At 42.2% G+C, this 18,717-nt stretch overlaps 1 protein-coding gene across 1 annotated transcript in view; it reads right to left on the reverse strand.

The window, feature by feature from the left end:
* The window catches only part of LOC130473210 (uncharacterized), a 123,959-nt gene that overhangs the window by 73,489 nt on the left and 31,753 nt on the right, over positions 1 to 18,717 (reverse strand). Inside the window, exons 17-23 of the mRNA XM_056844736.1 lie at positions 16,037 to 16,123; positions 14,263 to 14,307; positions 13,071 to 13,112; positions 12,143 to 12,175; positions 11,228 to 11,257; positions 11,007 to 11,042; positions 10,611 to 10,652 (exon numbers count right to left, since the gene is read on the reverse strand). Coding sequence (XP_056700714.1) covers positions 10,611 to 10,652; positions 11,007 to 11,042; positions 11,228 to 11,257; positions 12,143 to 12,175; positions 13,071 to 13,112; positions 14,263 to 14,307; positions 16,037 to 16,123 — 315 coding nt within the window. The remainder of the gene's footprint in view (positions 1 to 10,610; positions 10,653 to 11,006; positions 11,043 to 11,227; positions 11,258 to 12,142; positions 12,176 to 13,070; positions 13,113 to 14,262; positions 14,308 to 16,036; positions 16,124 to 18,717) is intronic.

The raw sequence follows: 18,717 nt of genomic DNA on the forward strand, positions 1-18,717 counted from the left end.
TCAAGAGTTTGGAAATGTTATAAAAAACATCACTTTAAAAGGGTTTTTGGATGCCACGGCTAAAAAATGGTTGGAAGACGTCTTCACAGCTAAAGGGGCCAAACAAAGTGCGAACAGTATTTTTTATAACATTTTCAAACTATTAATACATTGGTGGGAATACATAGAAAGTGCGAACAGTATTTTTTATAACATTTCCAAACACTTAATACATCGCTGGGAATACCTAGTGCGATAACAGCTTTTGGCCCCTTTAGCTGTGAAGACATCTTCCAACCATTTTTTAGCCGTGGTATCCAAAAACCCTTTTAAAGTGATGTTTTTTTATAACATTTTCAAACTCTTAATACATCACTGGGAATACATAATGCGGTAACCCCATAGAGGGGACCAGGCACACAGCCTCCAAAAGAGCCCAAGATGGATAGTTCAACTGCAAAGAGTGATCCCAATAATTAGTACAAGTTAATAAGTATGCTCGATGATATAAACTAAGATCAGGGAAACCAAATCCTCCTTCATCAAATGGAAGTTACATATTATTTAAAAAAAAATCTGTGGCAGTGAGGAACCCCACATAAATTTCTGAAACAAAGTATTAATTTTATGAATATATCTGCAAGGTATATAGAAAGGAATTGCAAGTAAAATATAAATAATCTTGGTATAATATTCTTGTTGAGTGTATTTACTTTGCCCCATAGAGACAAGTTTAAAATTGCCAAATGTCCAAGCCCAAAGATATATTGGTAATTAGCTTGTTAAAATGTAGCATAATCATGTGCGAAATATCTCCAGGAATCAGTATTATAAGATAATTAATGGCACCTGGGCACCACTGAAAATGTCATAGGCAAATACACTCTGTGATATATGGTCTCCCACTGGCATCAAGTCAGATTTTGCCCAATTAATTGCTAGAATTTTACCTGGTCTCTCACCACTTTCCCAATATGACTGGTGCAAACAAGTTACAGGATATTCTGCTTTCTCTGATAGTATATTATTTACCGTATTTTTCGCTCCATAAGACACACTTTTTTCCTCCTCAAAAGTGAGGGGAAATGTCTGTGAGTCCTATGGAGTGAATGCGGCTCTGTGCTGTCAGGGCGGGAACGCCGGCTTGCTCTGTCCCGACGCGCACGCGCCCAGCCGGCTCTGTGCTGCTGCCCGCCTCCCAGCTGGCCGTCGGGAGACCCGGCAAGGGGGCGGGGTGACCTAAACTGCTCCGCGCTGAGCAATTTAAAGACCCACCGCCCACTCTCCCGGGAGTCCCCGAGGTCCGGACAGATCGAGGGGACCCGCCACTTCCAGTGCCATGGAATGTGCAGCTCGCGCTCGCAACAGCAGCCCGTCTCCCATGCCAGCCCCTCCCCCTGCTGCCCAGTCACCCGTGTTGTGTCTGGGATCATGTCCCCACTCCTTTCCATGCTCTCGTCCATCTGTGGCGAGTCCCCCCCTTTTTTCCGTCCCCTTCTGCCTCTTCTACCTCTTCCTGTCCGCCTGTGGGCTTTTCCCATGCAATGTGCATCTCTTCCACCCCCTTTTCCATCTCTTTTGCTCCTATGGGCTTTTCCCATGCAATGCGCATCTGTTCCCCCCCCCCTTTCCATCTCTTTTGCTCCTATGGGCTTTTCCCATGCAATGTGCATCTCTTCCCCGCCTTTCGATCTCCGGCCCAAACTCCACTCCTTCCATTCCTTCCATCCGTTCCTCTCATTCCCTTCCTTCCCTTTGTCCTTTCCAGTGTCCTTTGGGCCTGCCAGGCCCGCCAGGGAGCTGAGCAGCCAGCCCCCCTTTTCTTCCCTCCGTCCCCCTTTCCTCCTTGTCCAGTCTCAGCAGTTTAAAAACGACCTGTCCCTCTGGGGGCGAGGATCCTTTCTCCTTCCGATGCCCCCCCTTGCCCCCTTCGCTCTCCCTCCCACTCCTCTCTGCTGCTGCTGTCACTTGGAGGGCCAGGGGCGCAGCCAGCTAATCGGGCGCATCTGCCCCTTTTTCCCCCAGCTGGCTGTCCACTCCTTCATGCATCTCAGCATCCCGGGAGAGTGGGCGGTGGCTCTTTAAACTGCTCCCTGCTGCCAGTCCCTGCCCCCCTTCCCTGGACTCCCAAGAGGGGGGGTGGCTCTTTAAACTGCTCCTCGCTGCCAGCGGGGAGCAGTTTAAAGAGCCACCGGCCCAATTTTTTTTTTCCAACAGCCCTAGTCCGGATGTTCCCCGCCCCGATGGCCAGCTGGGAGGCGGGCGGCAGCACAGAGCTGGCTGGCCGCGTGCGCGTCGGGACAAGTTTTTAGAGGAGGAAAACAATATTTTTTCTTGTTTTCCTCTAAAAACTAGGTGCGTCTTATGGTCAGGTGCATCTAATGGAGAGAAAAATACGGTAGTTCAAATTTAACTTTTTGCAATTCACGATAAAGATCTGGTGTGGGAGACATAGCGAACTGGCTTAAAAGATATTAAATCTATCTTGCAATGTTAGTTATTTCTTTGAGCTTCTTATGAGAAGCATCTGCAATGATTTTCCCTTTAATAAAAGCTCTACAAGCTTCTCACTCCATAAAACGAGTACTAGCTGTACCTTGATTTATATTAAAATATTCTGATAACTCACCCACATCATCTGATTTTTAAAAGTCTCATCATTAAGAAGAGGGACATTAAGATGCCATAAACCAGGTGGTCCAACCCAGTCTGGAAACCAAAGGACTAATGATATGGAGATGTAACAATAACATCTATATCACAGGCAATGATCTGAGGCATCAGAGAAGCTGAAACAAGGAAGTTGTCTAAACGGAAATAATTATGATACACAGAAGAAATAAAAGTATAATCTCTCTCCATTGGCTGCAATATACACTAAGGATCAATCAAACCTAACTTAGCCATATAGGTTTTAAATGTAGAGCTCACCAAGGAATACTATTTGCATGGGGAGTGTTTTCATCCAAAGCTAAATCTAGTATGTCATTAAAATCTCCTCCCACCAACAGATAGTCATATGTAAAATTTACCAAGAGTATGAAACACTAATGAATGTGTCCGGACCAATTCCAATAATGACAGATTAAAATGAATTTAAGATGAGGGAAATCCCAGAAATGCTTGTTTAAAGCCTGACAAGATAAAGATAAACAGAAAACAAAATATGGTGAGATGCCCGGACTGTTATCTATATGCTGGCGGTAGGCCCAGACAGTTAAAATATAATACTGAGAACACAGAAAAGTTAAGAAAAAAAATAGCTCTGCTGTAAGCTGAGCTGATTAATATAGAAATGGGCAATCTTATATTCTTTAAATTATCACAACCAGCGGTTTTCTTCAAAAGACTGCAATAGGCTATTCATTTCTCTGCAATACAGTCTGAAGTGTTTGGAACAGTGGAACGTACATCTTGAAGACCAGTGAGAAATGATTCTGCAGCTGCTGGAATTGGAAACTTTTTGATATGGCCTTAATAGTGCATGCAGAAAATGGCAGGATATTTAATGTAATATTGCAGATTTATATTTGTTGCAAGACTTTGTGCTTTTCTAAATTGGTGCCATTGTATTGGTACTTCTTTGGTGTAATCTGCTTAGAGCATGATCCAGTTTTTATTAGGACCCCAGCAAAGATCCTGTTTCAGTCTTCCAAGGCGGAGGAGATAATTGCTTACACTTGCTCTCAAAAACTGTGCAATAACAGGAGCTGGTTTATTTGTGTTGCTAGGTACACGAAAGCTCCAAAAAACTCATTCAATTTGCAGCTGAAAATCAGATGGAAGCTGCAAATGCTCATGAAGAAACTTTTACATAAATTCCACCAGCTTCTGCTGCCCAGCCTTGTCTGAAACACCAAGGACACAAAGAATAAATCAATGAGTATAGGTCTCGAGCTGGGATATCTGGATGGAAAGAACATTATATGAAGCTGAGAACGATGTTTCATGAGCCATGGTTCGATCTTCCAAAGCAGCTATTTTGGACTCCATCTGTTCCTCATACATACACTGTTAGACTCAGTCAACCCACAAGGCTGTTGAATTGAATCGTCGATCATCTTATTGTTAGCAAAAAGTTGTTTTTGTTCTCCAGACTGATTTTTTAGTTTTTCAGACTGCTATTTTATTTCTCCAGACTGCCTTTTTTTGCTGTTCGGATTGTTTTTCCAGCTGAGCAGCCATTATTTTCAGCCAGAGAATTACCTCTTCTTGAATGTCGGTGGCAGAAGGTTTGGCAGCTGTCTTATTTTCGTTTCCTTTACAGCTCATAGTTTTGAAATTATAAGCCCTTTTATCAGAAGAAATAAAACAAATGAAGGTAAAATACTAAAGTGAGAGTGAATAGCTGCAATATCAAACAAAACAAGTCTAAACGAAAGCATAATATGAAGAAGAGACCGGGTTGCTTCTGATTACTCCACCATCTTAAGTATATCTTTTTCTTTTAAAAGAAGCTACAGTAAGACAGGGTTTTGTCAATGGGACAAATAATGTCCCCTGTGACTGTGTAAGGTCAGGAAATGGTGCAGGCTACCCTTCTCCATGTGTGCTGCAATCCCAATCCAAATCGGACACAATGCATGTGGAAACTGAGGAAAAGCTGCAACTCATGTCTGACTATTACATGGGATGGGAACCCCAGACCCAGTCTATATATTCCATAGCGTGTGAATGTAGAGAGAAAGACAGATAAAAAAGAGCTGTCTTTTCACCACTGATGTTTAGCAGCTCTGGGGGATGATTTCTAGTGGAGAAACAGTGAAGTGGAGGAGAGTTATACCCTACCCGGGACGTGCATCAAGTGATGAAAATGATGCTAGAGGCATGCATTCTTTTCTCTTTGTTTCTTGCAGTGAACAATAAACTTGAAAATGTCCAGACCAGTGGCACAATACTTCTACTGTTCGCTTCTACAAGCAGCATATGGCAGTTCTTGCTACAAGACAGGCAGTGGGTAAGCTGGTGAAGCCTGAACTGAGCATCTTTCAGTCGCAGTTAGCAGATGGAGACTGAGAAGGGGGTGAGATTGTTGCAATACTGAGTTAAGAAAAGATAGACTCAACTGACAGCATGCCACTCACTGCACTATTTAGTGAGGACAGCGAGGAGGCAGGCAGGACATGGCTGGGTGCATCTTGAACTTGTGAGGTGATGCTCAATTCACCCAAATGTAGAGTTGCCAACCTCCAGGTGGGGCCTGATCTCCCAGAATTACAACTGATCTCCAGAATACGTAGATCAGTTCCTATAGAGAAAATGATTGCTCTGGAGGGTGGATCCTATGGCATTATATCCTGCTGAGGCTCCCCCAGGGATTTCCCAATGTGGAGTTGGCAAACATACCTTTAATGGATGAGACTCCACTGTGCCTCACATCTCTGGCATCAGCTCGCTTCCTCCACAGACCACACACTGGTTTGCCTCCCCAAGGCAGACAGCCCTATTGCTGTGCCATCCCAAAATGCAGCCTAAACTGAGGGTGCAACATGTGTCTGACTCTCAAAAGCTCGGACCCCAAAAACCTTGTCGGTCTCTAAGGTGCAAGCGGACTTGAAACTAGCTGTTCTACTGCGGACCAAAACAGCTACCCTGTGAAGCTATCAGCAAAGGGAACATTTGAGGCTACTGATATTGCTGGATGTGTCCTAGCCTTGCTTCTATGCTCCCGTACCCTGAGTTTAAGGCGGGGGGGGGGGAGAGAGAATCCTTCACCATTATCCACTGGTAATGAAACCTTGGCCATGTAGCTGTCTCCACAGCCCTCTTCAGACATTATGATTGCACATTGAAGGAGCCTGTTAACCATATGTATGAGAAATCTGTGCTAGTCACTGTTCTCCTGATATATTTGCCATGTTATCTGAAAGGGGAAATGTACAGATTTTGCACATGCTATCCAAAGTCCTGATTTTTCAGGGTTTGCATGCATCCAAGCAGAAAATCCATTCATTGCCTCTTTCAGAATGCATGGTGATTGTGCATCTCAGTAGGACCCACATATGGTTGCCAGCCTCTTGGTGTGTGCAGTTGTTATCTTTGAAAAGGGACCATCTTCCTGCCTGTATATAGCCTAATATTTGTTGGGTGGAACTCATTATGATGTTGAGCACAGCATATAGACATTCTACTCTCATTCAGTCTTAGCACAGGCCAGGATCGTGATTGATGTGTAACAATGCTCTGAAACTCAGGTCCACTTGGCCTTCCCTGTACTACATCCAAGTTCTCTCAATGTCTCCTGGCCATCATGACACCACCAATCAGTTGTATGCCCCTTGCAATATCTATCAATGCAAAGTTTGTTATGTGTTAGGATATGTCAGGGCTGCATCAATATGTTGGCTAGGGATATTCAACTTTCAGATAAATCGCAGTTGGTTATGATGGCCCCAGTCAAAGATCATTGTGCTGCCAGTAAAAAAGCTACCTTACAGTGTCATCTAGTGGAACTAACTTGTACCTACAGACACACTCAGCTCATAAAACTGCTTATGTAAAGAACCATGAGGCTTGAGAGGGAAAACATCTGCATTTCCTCCTGTGTAGTGCTTTTCTATATGATGGGGCAATTCCATTTAAACACACAGAACTGTTGCTGTGAAGGCTGTTTTGGCCCTTGGCTCTGGTTCACAATTAAGGCTGCCGACTCTAGATGTAAGAAGTCTTCAGTAGGGTAAGTGAAGGCAGCAGAGAAAGAGCTAAAGCCAGCCATGTGCCAAAGATTGCAGGAACATCTCAAGGAAGACAGATGTTACAAATGATGGGAAAGCTTGAGGAAACTGTAGGATAAAAATGTTTATTCTTAATTTTGAGTAGTACAAACATGAAGGTTTCTTTCCAGTGGCCTGATGTGTCAGGGAAGCAACACAGACAGAGGGATGTTTTCCTGTTCATTTGTCCTTTTCAGTATTCCAATCCAGTGCTGAAATCTCTTTCTCATGCCGTACATTCCCTTGTTCAGCTTCAGATGTTTCCTATTTCCATACTCATGGCTACAATAAAAAAAAATCACAGTATTTCTTTCAAGTTCCTTATAATGACTGAGTCAGATTATTTACAAAATGCATATATCTGGGATTATGACATCATTGTTTGTGATCATGATGGTTAAGGGGGCATGGGTCAGTGACAGAGCATCTACCAGGTCCAATCCTAGGCATCTCCAGTTTTAAAAAGGATCAGGCTGAAGGTGTTGTGAAAGACCTCCACCTGAGAACTGCTGCCAGTTATAGCAGTGTGACCTTGATGGAACAAAGGTCTGATTCAATATAAAGCAGCTTTGGGTAGGCGGGTACATACTGAGCATTTATTCCTTTGCAGTACAAGGTAACTAATGCAGTCCTATGCAGAATTACTCTAGTCTAAGCCCACTGGTTTAAGAGAGTTTAGACTAGCGTAACTCTGCATAGCAGTGCATTTTATTAGTGATAAAGAAGGGATGCTTGGGTTTGAATTCTGGCAATAGATTCACTACTATGGTGGCAGGACTCAGCCTCAGTGAGCCTCAACTTATTTCTCATTGTGGTTCAGTTGCCTGAATTGTTTCATGAAATACGGAGGCCTGGTGCCATGCTGGGTGACACAGCTTGGTAGCAGACAACTTATAATATGCAAGAGCTGTATACCATAGGTGAGCAGATAGCATTTGCACTTTGCAACTCTGCTGTTCTGAAACCATCTGAGCAGAATAACTGTTGGTTTTAGTTCCGCACAAGTGAGAGGCCCGCAAGAATTGCAGGTTGTGGGGGGGAAATCCCATTTCTCCCCCCCCCCCCATTGTGGCTCCAGGCCCCACCACCCACCTTAAGCTCCAATCCGATTGCTGCACCAGAGAATACTGGGAGCTGCTCTGGGCTCAGAGCTGCTCCCAGTCACCATCGCTGTCACCGCTGGGACTGGAACGGCTCCCAGAGCGCTCCGATGCAGTAACTGGGCCTGGAACTTCTCTCGGTGTCTGCCGTGGCAAAGCCCGGAGCCTCTCCCAGTATCCCCTGCTGCCGCAGCTGGGAACAAGCTCTCCCAGCATCTGCCACCACGGCAGCCTGTCCCAGAGCTGCTCTCTGGGTCCTCCATCATGGCAGCCAGACCCAGAGTGCATCACTGTGGTGGCAGCCACTGCCAGTTCAGCTAGTGCATGCACAGACAACCTTTTTTTAAATTGGGGGGAATTTAAACCCTCAATGTATTTTTAAAAAACTTTTCACATTTTTCTGCAAACCTGGGGAGTTCCCCAAGTTTGCAGAAAAATCTATTTAGCATTGCTGAGGTCCCGAACTGCGGATTTCGGTATCCACAAATGGGGGCCACATGTCCCTATTAGAGATATAGATAAATATGCACAAACTGCAAGTTTAATATTCTGAAAATACCTAAGAAACTAGTGCCAGTTTTATTTCTTTGAAAATGTATTTAGGGGCTGCAAAAGAAAACTTTCTTATGATGATTCTGTGACCAGGACAGAAAATCTTATATCTGTCAAAATTATATCATCTACATTTATAATTTTAGTTTTCAAGGCTGGTATTATAATGTTGCCTGTCTCTATGAATCCATCTAGACCCAAGTGTGTGGCAGATTGTAATATTCACTAACATTTTAATCAGTTGAAGTTATAACATATTGTTCTGGTGTTCAGGGCTGGCTTTGCTGGAGGACAAGCTGGATGTTTATACAGGAGTGTACTGAACATCTGTGTCTATCTATTGATGTATTTGCTCCAAACCCCTAAAACCATATAATGGAAGGGGCAAGGAGAGATTGGATGTCTGAAGCTAAAATTTGTTCCAGAGCAGCAAACAAGGTAATGTTCCTACCAACAAAGGTTGTTTATGCATGGGAGTTTTACTTGGTGCTTGAAGGTAGCTCGACCCACACTTTTCTATTGTGAATCTATGCACCAGCAGTCATCAAGATCAAATCAGGCAGCATTTGAGTCCCCGCCCCTTGAAATGCTGCTTTGTAATTGGCTGTAGTGCTTTCTGTGAGTGAAACGTCCATTTTCCCTCTCCCCTCCAGCGGAAACACAAGTGCCGTCTTACAAACCTTTTAAAAAACGTGGCTCTTTAAAAGGAATGGGGGTGGGGGAGAAACCCAAGCATCTTTTTAAAATCCTTTCTTGTGTGATCAGAAAGAACTCTATGAAAGCAGGAAGCATTTGAGTCCCTGCCCCTTGAAACGCTGCTTTGTAATTGTCTGTAGTGCTTTCTTTGAGAGAAACGTCACCCCCAGCTCCCCTGTCGCCTGCTTTGGCTTATGCATGGAGATTAAACCCGGGCTGATCTCAGGGGAGATCGAAGAACCAGGATTTCACAACAATGGGAAGTCCTGGGATTTGTGAGGGCTGGCTGTGAGGTCATCTCTAATGGACAGAAAACTCAGGCATAACTCCAAGGAACGATCAAGTCAGACCAGGGGTGAATGTGAGTGAAAGTACCCATGCATAAACAACCAAACTTTGCCACATCATAACCTATTATGCAATTCAAATTAAACTGAAATACTTTGAAAATAACTGTTATACTTTGATATATATCCCCATTGTGGTGTATGGAACAGTTCGGCAAATCGTTTTACTGTACCTTTAAGCATTCTTCTAATTTTGCTCTTCTAGCCACCAGAGTATTAGATTTAGTGGCTTCACTTAGCAGTGTGCTCTAGACCTGGTTATTTTTCAGTAACTACAGTTCCCTAGTTCTCCTTGTACTCAGTAAAGTCACCTGAGGATTTATTGTATTTTACATCCAAATAATAAGAAACAGATATTTACCAGTTAACACCTATTGCTGTTGAATGAAATGCCTTTGCCCTGGAGAGAAAAATGAAAAGAAAAATTACTTTGCCAAATGTGCAATTTTTGGCAATGACTCCTCATGGACTCCCCTGGACTCCCCAGAGATCTCAGATGTCTGCTTCCTCACGTATCCAGTGAAATCATGACCATGGGAACCCAAACTGTAACTGTTAAAGGTTATCTAATTCACATAATCTTTCAGAAGGTAAGCATTGTCTTGCCAGTTTAGACCCAGATAGTTGGATTTCTGTTTCCATGTAGAGCAGCAAAAATGGGGAAATAACTCCCTCCTCCAACACTGTTTCCACACGGGAAAATGGTGGGGGGTGGGAGGCAGGAGCACTCCCCCCATGGCAGTATTCCAAGCTTGTTTGGGCTCTCTTTAATTTTTAAAAAGCCATTCTCTGAAGCTTCTTGTGTGGCTACAAGGAACCAGAGTTGGGTCTGGGGAATCTAACCCAAACATGTAATCTGGCCCTTTCAGTACAGCTACTGATGTTCTTGTTGTATTATAGCAGACAACTGCATCACCATCCACATGCTCCACAAGACAACACAGATCTTTGACAAAGTTCACCTTATAGAAAGGGTCATCTCTCTGGGGTCTGGCATCCCAGTTGCCAATAGTTGGGCTACTGAAGTGTGAAGGAAGTGATATCAATGCCAAGAGAACTTGCTGACAGGTTACTTCAGAAAGCAGGAAGTCTAGCTCTGGCCTGCTACCCCTCACACCTGCTCACCAGGAGAAGTACTTTGCTCCCTGGGGCCTTAAAGGGACACAATCTAATTTTCATAAAAGTTCTGTTACTCAGTAGTGAATAATAAATAATAAATTTACCGGGTTACAAGGATTACTGTTGCCTTGAGATTGGGAACCAGCCTAAGAAAACAGCATGAAAAAACTATTATTGATAGTTCTAAAAAGTCAGCTGAATTTCAAAAACTTTCTAACGTTTAGACACTAAAATTATGGAAGAGTTTATGATGCTTATAGAAGAAATCAAACTTTACAAAGTAAGGACATTTAAGACACAATTCAAAGAGAAGTTCCCCTGTGCAAACCCCACTGAAACGAATGGGAGATGTTCAAGAGATTAATGGGCTTGTACAGGAGATCTTGCCATTGGGTATTGGTTGTCTCAGAGCCTCATGCAATTGCCTGGAAAGAATCTGCCTGAAAAAGATCTGCATATTATCTAACTGGAATGAAACATGACAACAGAAGTGTCCCTACCTGGTTGTAAGTGCTTTGTGAAGATGATGATTGGCCCTATGAAGAAACGAAATCATTTACTACACAATTCTGAGTCCAATGAAAAACCAGACTGAGAAAAGGGAACCCAGTGAGCCCAAAGATTTCTTATCAGCATTTTCTGTTTATGCCTCCTAGTGAAATTCAATAAAAAATATGTGTCATCTAACCGGTGAGAAACAGCACAAGGAAAGTATCTGTACCTGGTTGTATGTACTTTGTGATGACTGGTCCTATGAAGAAACAAGAAACCAGTTATGCCACAGAATTGCTACTGCTTCCATAATCTGCTTTTTTTAACTAGTAAGGTGCACATAATCTCAATTACCCAATGATCCCACAGATTTCATATTGGTATTTTCTGTTTGTCTCCCCCTATCTGGCAACATTTTGCATTTGTGTAATTTCCCTTTGGGATAATTTCCTTTATTGCCTTCATACAAATCTTCAAACTTGAGATGCCACTCACATGAAGAAATAAGACTCTGGGATCCCTTCTGACCTTGTAATTCTATTAACTCACTTTCCCATCTTCTATGTAAATATTTTGTTTAATGGCCTTTTATTGAGGATCACCTGAGAAATCTCCATGCAAACTTTTCCCACTTGTTTGCTTTTCAACTTAGTCTGTTCCTATTGTATGAAGTAACATTGATGTCCATTCAAGCCATATTAAATACAAATATTAAAATTTGTTGTGCTCGATGACCATGCTTCTCCACAAGCTAACTAGATGAGAATGTGGCTGATTTGTGTTCAAGAAGATGAGGCATCACCAGTCCGATGTAAGGCAGGGGAATGGCCTGTGATTCCATGCAGAGAAGGAGTGGGTAGGAAACGGTGCTAAACTCTCCCTTCCATCCTCTTTTCTGCCCACTCAAAGTTCCTCCCCCATCTGTTTTTGTCCAGATTCAGCACTGAGGACAGTTCTCCCGGGAGAAAGAGGCAAGGGGAGGCAGTATTGTGTAGAAACATGGGCAGAGGAAAGGACTCCATACGCCCACCTCTCTTTTACATCGCTTTGGCCCAGCACACATTCCAATGCATGGGCCATGTTTAGCCAAACTCTAAAACTAGAAAGAATCAGTCTTTAGATGAAGAGGAAAAGGGAGGCTCACCTGATTGCAGGGATTGCTGTCATGGGTAATTCCCTGTTTAATATAAAAGTTTATTGATGTTGTTGTTAGAGAGGGAGGCTTGTGGTTGCATTTGAATCCAAAGTTTCTTCCTTTAAACTCTCACATTATTGATTCTGAGCATTTGGTTTTTAGATTAATGTACGCCTGCGTTTTTCATGGAAGTTGCCTTTTGAGGCTTTGATCAGATGGATGAAAATAAAGGCTGTGCAGATGGCAATTTTGGTCAGCTCTACGAAGCATTATCAAACTTTTACAGTCCCTTCCTGCTCCCTTTTGCTTGCTTACAGTGCTGGAAACCCAGTGCTGTGCAAGCTCCCCTTCCAATAAGTGCTTGTATCTACAGTATATCAGAAAAGCTACAAAAGGGGTACAAGAAAGTGTTCCCTCGTTGCAAGGAAAATAAGACTTCTCTGCCTTCCTTGGGTACGGCTCCTGGAAAGATCAGGAGAGCCCCACACAAGAAATGTTCAATATTTATGAACAAAATGGAATTAATTACACCTGTTGCCCTCATGGCGACATGTATGAAACCCTGAAACCAGTTCAGTTATTATTCAGGAAAGAAATTTTACAACAACACAGACCAGCATACATTCCCAAATGCTATATATCTGTGCCAGCAAAGAACCAGAAGTGAAGGATTTGCCAGCCATTAACGTATTTGTGGTACCTGTCAATTTTTTCTGTGGTCTGCTATAAGAAGCCACAAGACCTTTATTGGCATACAATACAATAAATGATCCATACAAATGATGAATAGCTATTGTATGCCAAAAAGGTCTTGAATTGAATTGAAGAAGCCACAAGACATTTCAGATTCTCCCTGTATATACATACCTTTAAGATATTTGCTTCCTTCTGACCCTACTGATAACAATGAAATAATTTTCTAAACGTTAGAACATACCTGACCACAAGGTTTGCCACGGCTTGAGGAAGATCCACTCTGCTTTAAAAACACGAAACAAAATGATATATTTTTACTATTTCTTGGTATCTTGTTGTAATGCTTTAAAAATGCTAGAATTTAAGCAATTGCCTCAAAATCAGTAAATGCCGAGGTCATTCAAAACCCATAATAATTCACACAGGAATCATTCACACAGAAAACACCTACAATCCAGTTTTTAAAAAGATGATTACTTGGCTTTTTTGTGAATAAAATGTCTGTTAAGAAATCAAGAGTACATTCTTTTCATAAACATAGGGTTCAGCTTGTTTTCTGAAGCACTATTCCTAAGTAGCTGTCAACATGTGAGGAACAGCAAAAAGTCAATCCTCCCCAATCTTGTATTCCTTAGCAAAGAGGCTCAATGGAAACAACAGGATTCATAGATTTTAATTGTATGAGTAAATAGGTTTAATTGTATGAGTAAATAAGTTTCAGGGGTATTTCATACAGCCCCAGATCAGTTCTAAACTGTTACTACTGGTTATACATGAGATGCCCTTGAATTGTTTGAATAATCTTCAATCATCCTTTTAAACTTTTAAAATTAAAATGTAACAATACATAAGCAGAACCAGTATACAGAGCAAACAATACATCTAGTTCACAAATTTTAAAAAATGAAGGAAGAAAATATACACAGTTGTAATTATTTCTTTCAAACTTTTTTAATGCAGCCAATTGTTGATCATTTTTGTCATCTTAGAATTTTGAATTGCTGTTAGACTATTGAAAAAATTTCAGTCATCTTTTATTTCTATCCTATCTCTCTGTCCTACCAATCATCTGTTTTTCTGATACAGGTTAATATAAATAGCTAACAAAAAATCTTGATATCTTTGAGGCTAACATTTAAAAACTGCTGATAATATTTGGCTACTGGGATTTAAATTAAAATGTAAAATTTAATTAAATTAAAATATAAATATCCCACCCTTCCTTCAAGGTATTTAGGCATGTATACATTATTCCTCTGCCATGCACACTTTTATGCCTCACAACAATCCTGAGTTGGATTAGGTTACGGCTTAATGCCACACCCAATAATACCTGTGGAGTTTCATGGTGAGTGGGGATTTGAACCTGCATCTTCAATATTCTGTTTACCATATAACACTGGTTGTCTCTATAATCATGAAGGCATATCTACCTGTGTGCCATAGCTGCTGCTGCTCTGCGAACCTGAAGACTGGCCCTATAAAGAAAACACACAGCCATGTAACTGTCAAAGGAGGATTTTGGCATTTTGATTCAGAAAGCAACCAGCAGTATGCACGACCCCCCCCCCTTCCCCTATCCCCATCCTCTCTGGAATTCTGGTTAGGCTGACTCATGGCAACTAACCCAATGTCGTTCACTGCATTTCATGGCTGATGGAGATTTGAACCTGGGTCTCCCCACTTCACATTCACCACTCAGTCCACCATATAACACTTCGTCTCTCTTTTATGCAGTGGCAAAAGCATAACTACCTGTGTGCCAGAAGTGCTGCTGCCCTGTGAGCTGGAAGTCTGGACCTGTAAAGAATCAGGAAATTAACAGTACTACCATTAAAGGATGATCAAATAGCATTTTGTTTGAGAAACAAAACATTTAATGCACAAACTATGCTAAACTGAATGCAGATTTCTTCATAAGAAAAGGCAACCCAGTGTAGACAAGATTTTTTTTTATAAAGGAAAAGAGTGTAAATATTCAGACATTCATTAGTGCATAAAAGGTATGAGCTTGATGACTTCCCCACCTCAGTTACTGACAATTTTGCCGAGGCTTTGACCACTCTCTGGAATATAGAAATGGCCCGTGCTGTTGACACGAACACTCTTAAGCGCCCCCCCTCCCCGACAGAGCCAAGCATTCTCCCTGGTTTACTAGGGAACTGGTGACAATAAACAGAATGGACTATAGCTAGAGTGTCACTGGTGGAAAACTTGAAGCAAGGCTGACTGAACATGGCATAGAGCCCATATAAGGAGAGTGGCAAATGCTTCCTTGAGAGTGGGAGTTGTGTTGCCCATGTTCAAGAAGGTAGCAATTAGACCTGTTCGGGGGGGGGACCCCACCCTAACCCCCACCATGCTGGAGAACTTCCAGCCAGTTTCCAATCTTCCATTCTTGGGCAAGGTGTAGAACAGGTGGTTGCTTCTTTCCCACTTCCTTCCCTCCTCTTTTTCTTTCTTTCTTCCTCTTTCCTTCTTTCCTTCCTTCCTTCCTTCCTTCCTTTCTCTCTCCGTCCCTCCCCCCCACTCTTTCTTTCTTTCTTTCTTTCTTTCTTTCTTTCTTTCTTTCTTTCTTTCTTTCTTTCTCTGTCTTTCTGTCTTTCTTTCTCCCCCCTTCCTTCCTTCCTTCCTTCCTTTCATCCTTTCTTTCTCTCTTTCTTTCTTTCTCTCTCTCTCTCTCTCTCTCCGTCCCTCCCCCTTTCCTTCCTTCCATCCTTTCCTCCCCAGTTCCTTCCTTCTCTTTCCTTTCCCAGTTCCTTCCTTCCTTCCCTTTCCTCCCTGCCTTCCTTCCTTTCCTTCTTTCCCTCCCCCTCCCCTTCCTTCCTTCCTCTCCTAGGGTTGCCAACCTCCAGGTGGTGGCTGGAGACCTGGAAACCCTAGCATCTCCCCCTCCCCGCCGGGAGATCTGTGCCTGGTATGGCCCCTAATGATGTTATAAATATGCAAATAGCCCTTGGCAGGAAAAAGATTCCCCACCCCTGTCCTAATGCCTCAGGAACTGAAAAACCAATTGTTCTGGCCACCCATTGTTTCATTGATGTGCCTCACATGCTGTTTCCTCTGAGGCATGATCTGGCCAGGAGCTATCATGTCAGCAATCTTAATTTACAATCTACACAGTTCATGTCAGTGTAAGAGCCAATTAGGACACCACCTGAGTGGTATCCTATTTACCACCCTTACAATTGGCCTGAAGATACATACCTTGATACAAGCTTGGCTGTTATAGGAGGATGAACTCTGTAAAAGAAAGGCAACAGCAATTACTTTGTTGAGAAGAGGCAGTAATGTCTTCCTCAGTCACAAACACACTTCTAGCATAGTTATAAAATGTTTTAAAATCAGTCTTAGCCTTGGTAAAAACTAGCATCTAGCCCTGTATGCATAGGTCATAAAACTCTGTCTAGTTTCTCTGTTTATCAACCAGATTTCACAAATGTGCACTGCCGTGCCTTAGGACAAAGTAAGCATTACTTCTGTAGATGCAATTTCAGATCACCTAATGGCTCTAAGGAGCTAGTGCCTCTAAGGAGCTAGAAAAACAATGGCCCACAGACTGGAAATGATCCATTTACATTCCAATTCCCAAGAAAGGAGACATCAAAGATTGCAGCAACTATCGGACCATCGCATTAATTTCTCACGCAAGTAAAGTGATGCTCAAAATCTTACAGCAAAGGCTGTTACCATATATAAAACGAGAAATGCCTGATGTTCAAGCTGGTTTCAGAAAAGGAAGAGGCACTAGAGATCATATTGCGAATATATGCTGCTTACTGGAGCATACGAGAGAATTTCAGAAGAAAAGCAGCTTGTGTTTCATAGATTACAGCAAAGCTTTTGACTGTGTGGATCACGAAAAGCTATGGCTGGTTTTAAAGGAAATGGGTGTGCCTCTACATCTGATCATTTTGATGCGCAACCTGTACTCTGGACAAGAGGCCACAGTTAGAACAGAATATGGAGAAACAGAATGGTTTCCAATTGGCAAAGGAGTCAAACAAGGATGTATTTTATCTCCCTATCTCTTCAATCTATATGCAGAACATATAATTAGGAAAGCTGGATTAGATTTAGATGAAGGTGGAGTGAAAATTGGAGGGAGGAACATTAATAATTTGAGATATGCCGATGATACTACATTATTGGCAGAAAATAGTGAAGATTTGAAACAACTACTGCTGAAAGTTAAAAGAGAAAGTGGCAAAGCAGGACTACAGCTGAACATCAAGAAAACAAAAGTAATGACTACCGGAGAATTACACAACTTTAAGGTTGACAATGAGGAAATTGAAATTGTTGAAGACTTTCTATTTTTTGGCTCCACCATCAACCAAAAGGGAGACTGCAGCCAAGAAATCAGAAGGAAATTGAGACCAGGAAGGGCAGCCATGAAGGAGCTAGAAAAGATTTTGAAGTGTAAGGATGTGTCACTGGCTACCAAGACTAGATTAATTCATGCCATCGTACTTCCTATTACTATGTATGGGTGTGAAAGCTGGACAGTGAAGAAAGCTGATAGGAAGAAATTAGATTCCTTTGAAATGTGGTGTTGGAGGAGAGTGTTACGAATACCGTGGACTGCCAAAAAACAAATCAGTGGGTTATAGATCAAATCAAGCCTTAACTGACCCTAGAAGCTAAAATGACTAAACTGAGGCTATCGTATTTTGGTCACGTCATGAGACGACAAGAGTCACTGGAAAAGACAGTCATGCTAGGAAAAGTTGAGGGCAGCAGGAAAAGAGGAAGACCCAACAAGAGATGGACTGACTCAATAAAGGAAGCTACAGACCTCAGTTTGCAAGATCTGAGCAAGGCTGTCAAAGATAGGACATTTTGGAGGTCTTTCATTCATAGGGTCACCATGAGTCAGAAGCGACTTGACGACACTTATCACACAACAATGGCTCTGCATTACCCCCTTCCCATATTCATAGTGGATTGAAACATGCTTTCAGGGCATGTTGATACAGGCATTTAATTCCCTGTCACACATTAATTTCATAATCTTAGTACAAAGCAGAGAAACTTAAATGTCAGTAGAGCTTGTAGAGCTGGATAGGTATTTTCACCCATTTCCATCTTTACAAGAAACAGGCTTTCTTGCCAACACTAACATTAGAGCTTGTGTAAAGTAATAGTTAAGCAACCTTGCTATGAATAAAAAAGGCCCTGGTTTAGATTTTGCTATTGATGTTTACATACTAACACAAGTTCCTATCTCTCTGCTGCAATATGGAGATAATAATGCTGACCTAGTTTTTAAGGTTTAATGAGATAATGTGATGTGGTGCAGTGGTTACAACAGGGGTTCCTGTTTTACGCTTTTGGAATTTTGAGAACAGGTAGTGACATACAAGAAGAGGGCACCACAACAAAATGCCTGCCATAGGAGCTGAATCCAATAGCAAAATATTGAGTGAGTTCCAAGTCAACCATCCTTCTATGATGGAGACAGTTGTTTCTGAATGGGTGCTTCCTGAAAACACAAAGGTGATACCTCATGGGATCTTTTGAAGAACTCCTGCTCCAATTAAGCGGAGGAGTGTCAAAACCAGGTCTTTGCTTTTGGGAACAGGTACTTTGGAGAAGCAGCAAATGAGCACTAGAAAACATGCTGGTGGGCTCTGCATTAGGGACCACTGGATTAGAGTGTTGGACTTGGACTGGGAAGATGTATGTTTGAATTCTTGTTTCAGCAATGAACCTTGTTCAATGACCTTGGGCCAGTCACACTCTCAGCCTAACCAGGTTCTAAGGGGGATGGGGGAGATGATATAACTTCATCCATATGTGCCACTCTAAGCTCCTTGGAAGAAGAATAGGGTATAAATGTGAGGAATTAATAAAATGTTTTGAACACTTTCAAGTACTATATAGCT

This window comes from Euleptes europaea, chromosome 2 (genome assembly GCF_029931775.1).
Source record: "Euleptes europaea isolate rEulEur1 chromosome 2, rEulEur1.hap1, whole genome shotgun sequence".
Classification (NCBI taxonomy): domain Eukaryota; kingdom Metazoa; phylum Chordata; class Lepidosauria; order Squamata; family Sphaerodactylidae; genus Euleptes; species Euleptes europaea.